Raw genomic sequence first — 13194 nt, 5'->3', positions numbered from 1 at the left:
GTTGTCGGGAATTAAGGAACTTACAGTAGCTGTCTTCAGGGCCCTCTACGCTCCCAAAGTTGTGTTCAAGGGCCTCTAGGCAGTCCTTCACATTGACCCCAGGGTCAATGAGCTTCAGGGTGCGAATCACATCTAATGCTGGGCCGCCAAGGCTCTCTATAAGGCATCTTCGCTTTTCTGCATCTGGTACGGCCCACTCTTGCAGCATTTCAGTGGTATGCTCTAACCAGGGTTCAAACTCCTCCTCCCCAGCAAATAATCTTAATTTACGACAAGAGTCTGACTCAGCATGGGGCAGCACAACCTTTTCCAATATTTGCCCCAGAGCTTTTGTCCAATCATCAGCCGAGGCTGCAGCCTCCGAGCTAGAAGCTGCTGAGCCAGGGCCCAAAAAACCTGATATATTAGCCATTATACAAACAGTAATTTCCTCAAAATATAAGCACAAACAAAAAAAAAATATAAATTGTTTCCCAATGTAGTGGATCACTCAACAGGTGCTTGCGAGGGGTACTGACCCAGGCGATCCCGGACGAGCCCCCAAAAATGTAACCCTTCTGCCCGTCAGAGTTGGCAGCAACAAGGGCCGGGTTCAATATCTAGGGGTTCCATTCCAATAACACAATGCAAACCGGCTCGAGCCCCCACCCAGTGACCTGGGACAAATATATATACCACCCCCGCTGGGCGCCTCCAAGAGGCAATACTTCCCCTCTCGCAAGCACATAGTCTGAGTGTAGCAAAAGTCTTTTAATAACAGAGAGAAACAATGTGGCATTATGTTGGGGAAACACCACCAACAGGATTCATAACACAACCCATGAGCAAAAACAACCCCACCCCAGGCAAATTGGGGAATGCCCTTTTCCCTTTGGTTCTTGAGTCCAGCAACCCCAAATCACCCAAAGTCCCAAAAGTCCAATGCCCCAAAAGTCTCTATCCATGGTCAGGGATAGAGACAGAGTTCGAAAGTTTATCGGCGGAGCTTTACCTCCCAACCTGGGTGGAAATGGGACGGGGGTAAATGGCACCTTACGTGATCTGGAGCTGACCGCCCCATAGCTCCATAGCGGCGCTCCGCTCCGCCAGCCGCCCCACAAAACTCCTTCGCTCAGCTGCGCTCCGCTCCGCCAGCCGCCCCACGAACTCCTTCGCTCAGCTGCGCTCCGCTCCGCCAGCCACCCCATGAACTCCTTCGCTCAGATGCGCTCCGCTCCACCAGCCGCCCCACGAACTCCTTCGCTCAGTTCCACGGCCCACAAGCAGCTCCTGCCATCCACACACTGCTCCGCGTCGAACTGCTTCACCAGCCGTCCCGCAAACTGCTCCACAATATATCTTCAGGCTCCCCCACTACTTAACACAACACTCAGTGATTTCAGCTCTTAGGTGAATTCAGCTTATAGTAGGGGAGCCCCAGTGCTGGTGCACTGTCAGCCCAAAGTGAGCTCAGCAGCCTATAACTAGACTTCTAATGAAATCAAAATTAGCTCTGATATTCCACAGTGGAGAGAGGAGGAAGTGCAATCAGCATGTAAGGCCCTCACCAAGGGGCCCATGCCACCAAGTATTAATACTTGTCCCCAGCCTCTCTCCATTCACACAGTTTTGGAACCCATGACCCTTGCCTAGCGAGTGCTACTTAGTTGATGGTGAATCCCTCCATCATAACAAAAGGCCACTTACAGTTCCAAGCACAGTTCCCATAATCAGGGTAATAACAATTTATTCTTCCTGCCCCAATAACAGAGACACTGGGGATCCCACAGCAGCCAAAGTGACCATTTGGGCAGCTATGGTCTCATTCTAGGCGTGGTGGGTGTGCCTATGCAAATGAGATCGGCCCCTGAAGTTCTTTTCCACAACTTGCCACACCTCACCACCAGATGTCAGGGTGGAGCTCATCCTGACACTGCTTACATGAAGTTTCATTTTTATTTATTAGGCAGACAATACAAAGAGGTTCACTTCGATTTCTGACTCTGCGCTTGTGCCTTCAACACTTTCACAACAGCCTTCTGCTCCTCAATAAGGAAAGCTGGTTTGAGTCTGTCACAGACACATTTAGCACACGTGGAACCGCCATAGGCTCTCCTAACCTGCTTCTTTGTTTTTGACAACCTTATAAGGACTTTAGGGTGCAAAGCACGAACACCGCAAAGTCTTCCTGGACACGCACCACATGCAGATTTTGGTGCCTTGCCAACTTTCTTAGTGTAAAGGTAAACAGGCCTGTTACCTGGTGTCCGGGACAGCCTGGTCTTGTTAGAGGCTGTGTTGTAGGACAACCTACGACAGTATGTCAGACGCTGAATCATTTTTTATAATTACTCCATATTTCTCACACACATGCACTTGGTTTCCACACCCAGAACCCAGAATTTCCAGCAGGGCATTCTCACTTTCTGTCCAAAATATCCCAGAGGAATTCTATCTTCCTGGACAGATGTGCTCTGTACAGGCTGGTAGGACACTACATTTGAAGTGTCTCTCTAGGACGGGGGGAAAGAGGTGATATTTATTGTTTAGACAGTTTGGAACTAAATAATTATATCCAAGTCTGAGTGCAGGATCTGGGAATGTGCAGGAAATCCAAAACGTGGAATGGAGTCAAATTTCTCTGAAAAATTACTGTATATACTCGTTCATTAGCCCATTCTTTTATAAGCCGACCCCCCAAGATGGATAGGTAAAAACTGTATGACTTTCATAAGCCGACCCTATATTTCAGGGCTTGGCAAACTTTGGCTTTCGGCCCGTCAGGGTAAGCCACTGGCAGGTTGGGACACTTTGTGTATATGACATAACTGGAATATGTTTTGTACTACATATGCCATGTAACATATCTCTGCAAAGGTTATGATCTACTAAATATATTCATCCTATTTGTATGCATGTATCTTTTTTTATTTGAAGTTATGAATATTGGCTGTGTACTTGTTTGATTTTCAGTTGCCTCAGTAAGGCATTTGGTCAGCTTCTTAAGAAAGGAATTTGCAAGTGTCCAATCAAGAAACACTTGACGGACAGTGGAACCTTGGAAGACTCCAATCCACATAAGAAGTCTACCTGAGGATGTTCAAGATAGCATGTGAACAATGGCTGCCACCTGTAAAGTTCTGAGTCATGCATGGACATGTGACTTGCCCATGTGACTCCCAAAACTTCAGCTTGTAGCTACGTTCTGCATAGGAGAGAGAAAGGGGTCTCCACCCACAAGAGACAGTCTATGTAAGCCCCTGGGAGACCCCTCCATTCTGTCTTCAGCTGGTTCAAGAGAGAGCCTCTCCACCCCAAAGGATACCTGAAAGAAGCTGGATCAAAGGATAGTAACTACACAGGTGTGAGTGATTGCTGGACCCAGACTAGAAGGAGGCTAGTCTGTAAAAGAGGTTTATTGGAACATCTCTGAGGGTGAGATTTTATTTGTATTCAGCTTCTTACTGGATTAGGCGTAGACATGCGTGGTTTATTTTATTTTGCTTGGTAGTTCACTTTGTTCTGTCTGTTATTACTTGGAACCACTTAAATCCTACTTTTTGTATTCAATAAAATCACTTTTTACTTATTAATTAACCCAGAGTATGTATTAATACCTGGGGGGGGGGGACAGCTGTGCATATCTCTATATCAGTGTTATAGAGGGCAAACAATTTGAGTTTATCCTGTATAAGCTTTATACAGGGTAAAATGGATTTATTTGGGGTTTAGACCCCATTGGAGCTGGGTACCTGGGTGTTGGAGACAGGAACACTTCTTAAGCTGTTTTCAGTTAAGCCTGCACCATTTGGGGGATGTGGTTCAGACCTGGGTCTGAGTTTGTAGCAGGCAAGCGTGTCTGGTTCAAACCAGGCAGGGCACCGAAGTCCCAAGCTGCCAGGGAAAACGGGCTCAGAGGTGGTCTTGGCACATCAATTGGCAATCCCCAAGGGAGTTTCTGTGATCCAACCCGTCACAGTATGTTTAGTTACATTTCCATTATTTTAATGATAGTCAGTATGGGTCCAATCCAACTTCTGTCTGAATAATGGGAGTTTTTCATTTACTTTAATAGGAGCTGGATTGGGCCCTATATCATCCAACGTTGACCTATCATTTGGGGACCCCATGTTCACTTGGAATCTGATCCTGCACATTTTTGAGTACTTCAAGAGGTGCTGAGTGCCCTGTGATCCCTCTGAACTCTGTGGAACTGCTAGTCATCTTATAGGGTTGGGTCCATACTGCCTTTAGTTACATTTCCGTGAATGATTAAATGCTGATAGTAGCACATTGCTACTTTGCACATAAGAGTTAATTTTTAGTCCCAAGTGGTAGTGATTAACTTTCTCAGAATTTAAAACTATTAGTTGGTCAAACAGAAAAAACAGGATTAAGCACAGCTATGGTTGTTAATTAACTTATATGACAGCTGTCAATAAAGAGAGAAAGTGGGGTAAGGTACTGTCTTTTATTTTGGACCAACTTCTGTTGGTGAGAGAGACAAGCTTTTAGTCTCTCTCACCAAGAGAAGCTGGTCCATTCAAAGATATTCCCTCACCCACTTTGGTCTCAGGATATTAGAGAGACAACATGGCTACAACAACACAGATATCAATAAATACTTGTTTCTTGGGACTTTCCATTTCAAAGGCATTTAAATGTGGGGAGGAAACAGAATAGTACCTTGCTAAATCTACTTTAATTGTCACGGGAGATAACTGCAAATCAAAGTCATATACCTACTTCAATGCATATCTCAGCCTTACCTCGACATGCTTAAAAATCAAAATGAAGGTATAATTTTATGTATATACTTATAAATTCTATAGATATTTTTGAGGATTCTACTATTTAGAAATATCAGTTATCTTGTATTTTGAACCAGTCAGTCATATTCATGTTTAGGGAGGTTGTGGAATCTCCAGCATTGGAGATTTTTTAGAGCAGGTTAGACAAACACCTGTCAGGAATGGTCTAGATAATATTTAGTCCTGCCATGAGTGAAGGGGACTGGATTAGATGACCTCTCGAGGTCCCTTCCAGTTCTATGATTCATACTAAATTATTTGCACTAGTTCAATGATATTTCTAAGAAGTTAATCAAATATCAGATTCTGTGTTGCTGTCTCTTGTAATTCAAAGATGGCTAAAAAGGATTTTCTCTCATAAAGTCATTACAAAAGATGAACAGTTTCAAAACTTTTTATGTTGAATTTTTTTAAAATGTTTTTAGATGCACCATACGTGCATCTAAAAATGTCATGTGAGTGTTTTGACGAACGATGTGTAAACATATGAGTACACACATGCAAGCAGATTTACACATCAAATCAGAAGGGAAGAAGAGTGGGTTTGAAAAAGACTTGTACATGCATTTGAATTTCTCATTGTGAACGTATGAAGGATAATTCCAAAATGGTGTGTGCCTTTTACAGTTATGCTGATATGCTCAGCTTGTAGCATAAAAAGCCATGAACTTGTGATACCCTATGTCTCCTTTTCTAGCATTTTTACTGGTATGTCTTCGAGCTGGCTGGGTGACGACAGTTCCATTTAGAATGATTTCAAAATTTGGCTTCATTTCAGATCGGAGGAATTATTTTTTTTGTCTTTTGCTCAAAATGTTTTGTTTCAACAAAGTCAGAATGTTTCATTTTGATTTCTGCTTTCTAAAACAATTATAATAAATTGGGGAAAAAAGTAATTTGAAAATGAAAAATCAAAGCATTTTATTCTAACAATATCAAAACAAGGTTTATAGAGACTATTATGTCAACTTTATAAGCGTTGTAGGTCTTCCTGGGCTGGAAAACAACTGGTTTAAACAGCGCTTCAGTGCGTGTGTGTGTGTGTGTGTGTGTGTGTGTGTGTGTAATGAGTTCCAGAAAAAAGGAAGGTAGCCTTATTTTTGACAATCTCTGATCCTCGGGTATTTGATGTGTTTCACAGTTTTCAATAAATTCAGGCAGAGGAGGCCAACTAGAAAATGTATGACAGAAATTTGAGGAGTAATACAGTCCATGTAAAATTGAAACAGGTGAGTTTTTTTTTTTTAAACAAAGAGTACAAAAAGAAGGTGAAACCATTGAAGAGTTTGTGACTGGTGTAAGGCTGAAAGAGCCAATCATGCATTTTTGGGGGATATCTCTGATTGTAACTGTGGGGCACCTTCATGGGATGAGGGTGGGCACCTCTCCCATCCTTTCTGGCTGAAGGGGTTGCTGTTGTGCCTGTTTGGTGTGCAGGATACAGTTTACTAGCTGTACGTCTTAGGTAGCCGGCTCCCCCACCTCCGAGTGTGACCACAGTCCAAACAAATAAAAAGGCAAACAAAGTAATTCTGCAGCCACAAAACAGTCAGGCTCACCTTACTTTTCTCTGCATTTGCTGTGAAGGTGGCTGGGTTCCTAATGCTCCCCCTCCCCCACAACAGTCTGAGAGCCCCAGTTTGAGCACTCTGGGCTCAAATGAAAAGTACAGTGAAGATGGTCCCTCTACCTCTCCAGAGGGCTCAGGTGGCACAGGTTCTTCAGCAGCTTTTTGGGTAAGTAGCTGTGGTCTGTGGTGCTAGGGAGCTCTAGCTCTGCTTCCCTCTAAGCAGGGGTGTGCACAAAGGGGGGCAAGCAGAGGCACAACCCCCCAGTAATCTACAGGGTCACAGAACTCTTCTGGCCTCAGGGCTGCAGCTAGGGTTACCACATTTGAAATGCAAAAAAAACTGGCATCACCCCACCCCCAATACATGCACACAAGGCAAGCCCACCACAACACTAACCCCCAATCACAAGGCAACTCTGCAACCATTCGATCTCCTCACTCACACATGACTCAAACCCCTCTCTCACACATGCGTAGTCCACTTGTGGGTGGGTGGGTAGATTGCTGTATTTTCAACAGTTTTGATCTGTTATTGCTTAAACTGCAGAATTGGAAACACTGCAGCTGTACTCAGAAACGTTTAACGTTAGATATCCCAGTGTATTGGGATAGTAATGCAAATCTTTAGATCCACATTAAAAAAAAATTCAGCAGATTAAATTATTTTTCTGGCAACTGGCAAATCCATTAAAAAAACATCCAGGCCGGTCAAATACCGGCCAGGTAGTAACCCTAGCTGTGGCAGGGTCACAGAGTTCCTCTGGCACCGGGGCCGCAGCAGGGAGAGCGAGCTCTTCCAGCCCTGGGGCTGTGATGGGAGCTGAGAGCTCCTCTAGCCCTAGGGTGTGGTGGGGGCACAGATCTGGCCCCCTGGCCAGAGGAGCTCTGTCTCCCCACCAGGGCCAGAGGAGCACTCTCTCTCTCCCTGCTGCGGCTCCGGGGCCAGAGGAGCTGTCTGACCCTGCCGCAGCCAAGTACTTGTGGATACATTTATTTAGATGGCTCCACAGCCCATGGATTTTCATTGAAATGGTGAGTGTACTGCTGTGTATTTCTATGCATGTATATTCTATGCATATGATGTGTATGTGTTGATAGGATTTAATGTGTATATAATATGTGGGTGTTTAACGTGCCCCTCCAAAAGCAGTCAAATTTAAATTCCTGCACATGCCCCTGCCTCTAAGTGCCACCTGCACTGGGCTGGGATCCTCCCTTTTAAGGAGCCTCCCCTATCCTGGTGCAACAGGTTGGGGCTGATTGTTCCCAGAGAGCTCTTTAATCCCTTCCTGACCAGGTTGAGAACCTATCCCACCACAGGGGACTGAGTCCTTATTTAAGAGACCAGATTGTGATTGGAATCTGGAACAAACATCTCAGAGAGACTACTGAAAGACCAGAATTAACCCTCAACAAAGCAATTAGAATTTGCCAAGGAGCAGAAATCCCTCAGTCCAGAATGAAGCTTATGGAGCATGGACAGTGCTCTGATGCTGTAGACATGATAGAGAATCCAAAATACAAAAGAAAATAAACCTGAGGCAAAAAAGCATGTGGAGCTCAGAGTCCAGCAGAAACAGTACATGAGGCTGCACAATCAAGACAATGCCCAGCATATGGGAAAAGGCGCAAGGCGTGAAATTGATTACTTCACTTTGCAAGAGTTTTCAAGCACCAGCACAGTATGCACAAAGAGGACGATCACCACACCACTAGCTTCTTTTTAGGAGCAGTGGACGTTGTTGCAGTAGAAGACAACTGAACTGTCAATCTGAAAGCATAGGGGACATTTATTACTTTTAAGTTGGCCGCTGGTGCACAAGACAATGTGTTGCCAGAAACAGTGATAAAAGCACTAAAAGAAAAGCCACAGATAGTGGAGGGTAAATGGGTGACACTCCTGGCTTACGGTGGTGAGTATATTACCACTAGAGGTATATGTGAACTAAATGTATGGGTAAATAACAAATTGGAAAAGATATAATTTGTAACAGTACCAAGGAAAACAGCACCCATTGTTGGGTTAAAAGTGTGTCAAGCCCTTGGTCTCATCGAGAGGGTGCGTTCATTGGACGCCAAAGCAACTGAAGAGTTGGAGGATGTCTTACATGGGATAGAGAAGCTCTCACCAGAGTACAGAATAGAGCTGAAAGAGCCTATGCATCCCACATTCAACCTCATGTAGAAACTAAAAGATGTGCCGGATAGGCTCATTACTCTAAGAATCATAATATAAATAGAAAATCAACAGAGCAGGTACACTTGTTTGTCATTCTGAAAAAAAGACTGAACCCTTCACTTTGGTATAGACCCAAAAGATTTAAATATGTAAAAGGGAACATTTTCCATTACATGGAACAGAAGACATTTTTGGGGAGATGGCTGATGCCAGATGTTTTTCAGTTTGATGCATCAGCAGGATTCTGGCAGGTGCCCTTGCAAAAACAGGACACATTTATTCACATTCAGCATCCCTTTTAGGAGACACTGTTTCCACCGACTGCCATTTGGCTTGTGTTTGACACCCAAGGTGTTTAACTGGAAAATGCAGCAAATTTTTTGTGATATAGAAGGTGCTAAGATTTACATCGATAATTGTTTTGATTTGAGGGGGCAAAAATAGTAGATGAGCATGACCAGAGGCTCCAAGTAACCTTGGAAGGAACCAGAGCTGCTGGAATAAAGATAACCAAAATATATATGCCATGTAATGGAAATAACATATCTGGGAGAGAAGAGAGCACAGCGAAGTGAACAGATAGATCACAGTAAGGCTGAGGCCATCACCATCATGCCTGCCCCAGTAGCCCAGGAAGAGGTACAACAATTTATTGGAATTGTGAACTATATAGGGAAATTTGTACCTAATCTAGTTGCCTGTACCAGCAACCTGAAAATACTCCTTTGCAAAGATGTCTAATGAACACGGGATGCAAATCTTACTAAGGATTTTGAGAAACTGAAGAAGTGAATTAAAGAAGCCTCAGCTGTGAGGTACAGTGAGGGTAAGCACAAAAGTAAGTTGTCCACAGATACCTTCAAGGAGCGTAGGTGCAGTCCTCTTACAGTAGTACTGTAGAACCTCAGAGTTATGAACACTAGAGTTACAAACTGACCAGTCAACCACATGCCTCATTTGGAACCAGAAGTAAACTGTCAGGCAGCAGAGACCAAAAGAAAAAAAGGAAATACAGTACTGTGTTAAACGAAAAAATAAAGGGAAAGCAGCATTTTTCTTCTGCATACTAAAGTTTCAAAGCTGTATTAAGTTTCAAAACTGTACAATGTTCAATTGTAAACTGTAAAGCCATAATGTTTTTTTCAGAGTTACATACAACCTCCATTCCCAAAGTGTTCGTAACTGAGGTTGTACTGTATAGTCAAAACTGGAGACCAGTGGCTTATGTGTCACAGGCACTAATAAAAACTAAGTGTCCATATGTTCAAATAGAGGAGGTAACGTTGGCCTTAGGTAATGGATGTAAAATGTTTCATGTCTTTATTTATGGGAGGCCTACATTAGCTGAAATTGACCATTACCCACTTATTGCCGTTGCCAAAGAGGACTTGCAAACATTCTCCTGAGAATACAGAGATTAATTTTGCAGATTCAAATGTATGATTTTCAAATTGAATACAAACCTCAAAGAGATTAGGTAGTTGCAGATACACACTCTAGAGCATTTGAGAAAAATGCAGTGAAGCAAAGTCCAGAGCTAGAGTTAGTACATGTCAACCTTATTTTAAAAAAACAACACCCCTGTCTGGACTCAGATGAATTGTAGACTGTGATTGCCACAGCTACTGCTCAGGATTAGACCGTGCAGAAAGTCATTGTTTTAATAGGGTGGCCAGGGCAGCTTATTCCGAGCCCCTATTTATCAGTTTAAGGGGAAGTTGTCAGTATTAGATGGGATTTTATTTAAAGGCACCAGGATGGTGATTCCTAAGATGTTGCAGAAAAATATGTTAAAAAGGGTATATGAAGGTCATTTCATGATTGAAAAAATCTAAGAGAATGTCAAAGACATTTTATACTGGCCTCAAATGAGCAGTGACACTGAGGAAGCAGTTATAGTTTATTTCATATGTCAAAAATACATGGCAAGTCAAATAAGAATTCATGTTGGTGGTACAGGAAAAATGGACCCCTTGGAAAAAAGTAGTCCATTTTTTCCAGCCAATATTAAAAAAAAAAAAAAGTACTTGTTCTGGACTGTTTATTCACTCTTCCCTGAGATAGCTTTCTTATAAAATATTGCAACTGAATATTTTGCATTTGTGATTGTACATATCAAATCTGTTTTTGCTAGCCACGGTATATTTGACATAATGTATGACAGTGGGCCACAGATTCATGGATGTGAGTTTAAGCAGTTTGAAGTGTAGTACAGGCTTGGAGGTTTAACTGCTGGTTCCATTATTCCCAGTCCAACTGGTTGATGGAAAATGGTGTCAAAATAATAAAGCACCTACTGAAAAGGGATGTGGAGTCAGACTCTGACCCATATTTAACACTGTCTAATTACAGAATGGGCACCAATAAAAATGGGCTGTCACCTGCTGCCATTTTATTCAACGGAAAACTGAAAACAAGAATGCCTGATGTCAGAGTCACTGGAGACTTGCAAATGTATAAACAGACAGATAGGGCAAAACAAAAAAATCAGGATCCTGGGAGCTGCCACCACTTCATGAAAATGATGCTGTGCATCTCTGTGATAGGAAACAGTGTTAAAGAAATGTGCTTGCTTAGAAAGTGCTGTGTAGTAACTTATAATGGGTGGCAGTTACAGCTGTCATGCCTTGGGAAAGAAAGGAAAACACAGACGCTGGCCTATTTAGGCAGTCTGATTTGCTGAAGATATCAATGTGAGCAAGGAACTGTGCAGCCTGGGGGAAAGGTGACACAGTCTGTACCCCTGTGTTCACCCCTTTTACAGGACGATGATAAATTTTGTGCAAAGTATACCTTTATGAGGTATCATTTGAAAACTCGTAATTTGCTGATCATTATTGCCCTGGTAAAATATGTTGGGCAACATTGAATGTAAAGCTATAAGACTTCTCCATATGGTATTACTAAGACATGATCCAAGTCTGAGGGGAGGAGCTATAAACAAGTTCCTCAGAGACAAAAGGCTAGCCAATGCCTCAGCCAGGTGTCAAGAAAATCAAACGGACCATCACCTGGTTAAGTGGCTATTCTTTGGCAGGAAAGAGGATGTGGGTGAAAATCTACATCTTGATAAAGAAACAGATGGGGGTTCCTGTCCACATAGATTTTCTGTCTCCTGAACATCAGCTGGAAATGATTCCTGAAGAAGAGAAAGAAGTGTAAGAAGAGACACCCCATATGATTCCTCCCTTTGTTTCTAACCACGGCACTTAACAGTTGAAGAACAAAGGAAACCGCATCAGACTGGGGGAGGGATCCTGACTGAAGGCGATACAGCCAGTAAGACCGCTGTAACATGCGATGAAAGAGACATCTGCTTTGAATTCACTTAGCTTAATAAGTTAGGTGTTAGTTTTGCTTTACTTTTATTTTCTTGTAGCCCGTTCTGACTTTTATATCTCATTACTTGTAGTCACTTAAAATCTATCTTTCTGTAGTTAATAAAATTGTTTTATAGATTCATCTAAATCAGTGTGTTTGGATTGAAGAAGTGGGGAAACTCCATTTGGGATAACAGGATTTGTGCATATCATTTTCTATTAATAAAACAACAACTTTATATGAGCTTGTATTGTCCAGGAGGGTACTGGGCAGTACAAGATGCACGTTTCTGGGGAAAGTGCGGGACTGCAAATTTGCTGGTGTTACTTTGCAGCATAATTAATGTGTGGCTGGTTATAGCAGTCATACAATGTAACTGGGGGTAACTTACATGTTGGAGGCTGTGTGTGAATAGACCAGGAGTGGTAGCTCTTACAGCAAAGCAGTGTAAAAGGCACCCCAGTTTGGAGAATTGAAGGGACACAATTGTTCATCAGTCCAGATTGTACACTGGGTAATGTCACAGAGGGAGAGAGATGTTGGTCTCTGCCCAAGAGTGGTGTTGGCTGAGGAGCCAGGAACCTAGAGCGGATGCCTTTGGTAGACCACAGAGCAAGAAATACACATGCAGTTGCCCTGAACTGTGACACTGAAAATTTTTGTGTGCTCTCCTTTTGATGCACATGCATAAATCCTGTTAGTCTAAACCATCATTAAAAATGAATACACCAGTTCCTTTGTTTTCATATGCACAAATATGCATCTGAGCAGACAACAGAATTACCTGTCTGGAAATAGTAAACTGGTGTCCATGAATCAATATGCTTTAATCTCTTCAGAAACTGGGAGACCAGTTTTTTTGTAGCAGGTAGCTATTTCCGAAAACAAGATTAAATTCATAGATGAGACAGTTCCTAGTTATACTGCTGCCCGCTTCTTAATAACAATGTCACCTGAAAGTGAGAACAGGCGTTCGCATGGCACTGTTGTAGCCAGGATTGCAAGATATGTACGTACCAGATATGCTAAATATTTGTATTCAACAAATTGATAAATTTCAACAAATTGATAAATTAAACAGTAATAAGTCACCAGAACCAAACAGTACTCACCCAAAAATTCTGAATGAACTCAAGTATGAAATTGCAGAACTATTAAGTGTGGTATGTAACCTATCATTTAAATAAGCTTCTGTATCATATGACAGGCGGATAGCTAAAATGACACCAATTCTTAAAAAAGGTGCCAGAGGCAGTCCTGGAAATTACAGGCTGGTAAGCCTAACTTCAGTACCAGGCAAATTGGTTGAAACTATAGTAAAGAACAGAATTATC

The 13194-nt window shown here is 42.5% G+C and overlaps 2 protein-coding genes across 3 annotated transcripts in view; one reads left to right on the top strand and one right to left on the bottom strand.

Moving 5' to 3' along the window:
* Positions 1 to 13194, top strand: part of ACE2 (angiotensin converting enzyme 2) — a 106284-nt gene that overhangs the window by 7346 nt on the left and 85744 nt on the right. The window contains exons 2-4 of one of the 2 annotated variants that reach the window (XM_073355714.1): positions 2953 to 3414; positions 4055 to 4154; positions 6378 to 6526. The gene's annotated coding sequence lies outside the window, so the exon portion shown is untranslated. The remainder of the gene's footprint in view (positions 1 to 2952; positions 3415 to 4054; positions 4155 to 6377; positions 6527 to 13194) is intronic. The other variant, XM_073355720.1, reaches the window with a different exon arrangement.
* Positions 1965 to 2325, bottom strand: LOC140915694 (large ribosomal subunit protein eL34-like). Its single transcript, XM_073355803.1, has one exon. The coding sequence runs from the start codon at positions 2316 to 2318 to the stop codon at positions 1965 to 1967; it is 354 nt and encodes a 117-aa protein (XP_073211904.1). The 5' UTR covers positions 2319 to 2325.

Source organism: Lepidochelys kempii, chromosome 1, assembly GCF_965140265.1.
Source record: "Lepidochelys kempii isolate rLepKem1 chromosome 1, rLepKem1.hap2, whole genome shotgun sequence".
NCBI lineage: Eukaryota > Metazoa > Chordata > Testudines > Cheloniidae > Lepidochelys > Lepidochelys kempii.
Note: the sequence above shows the minus strand (reverse complement) of the source record. Positions and strands in the feature narration are given on the sequence as shown.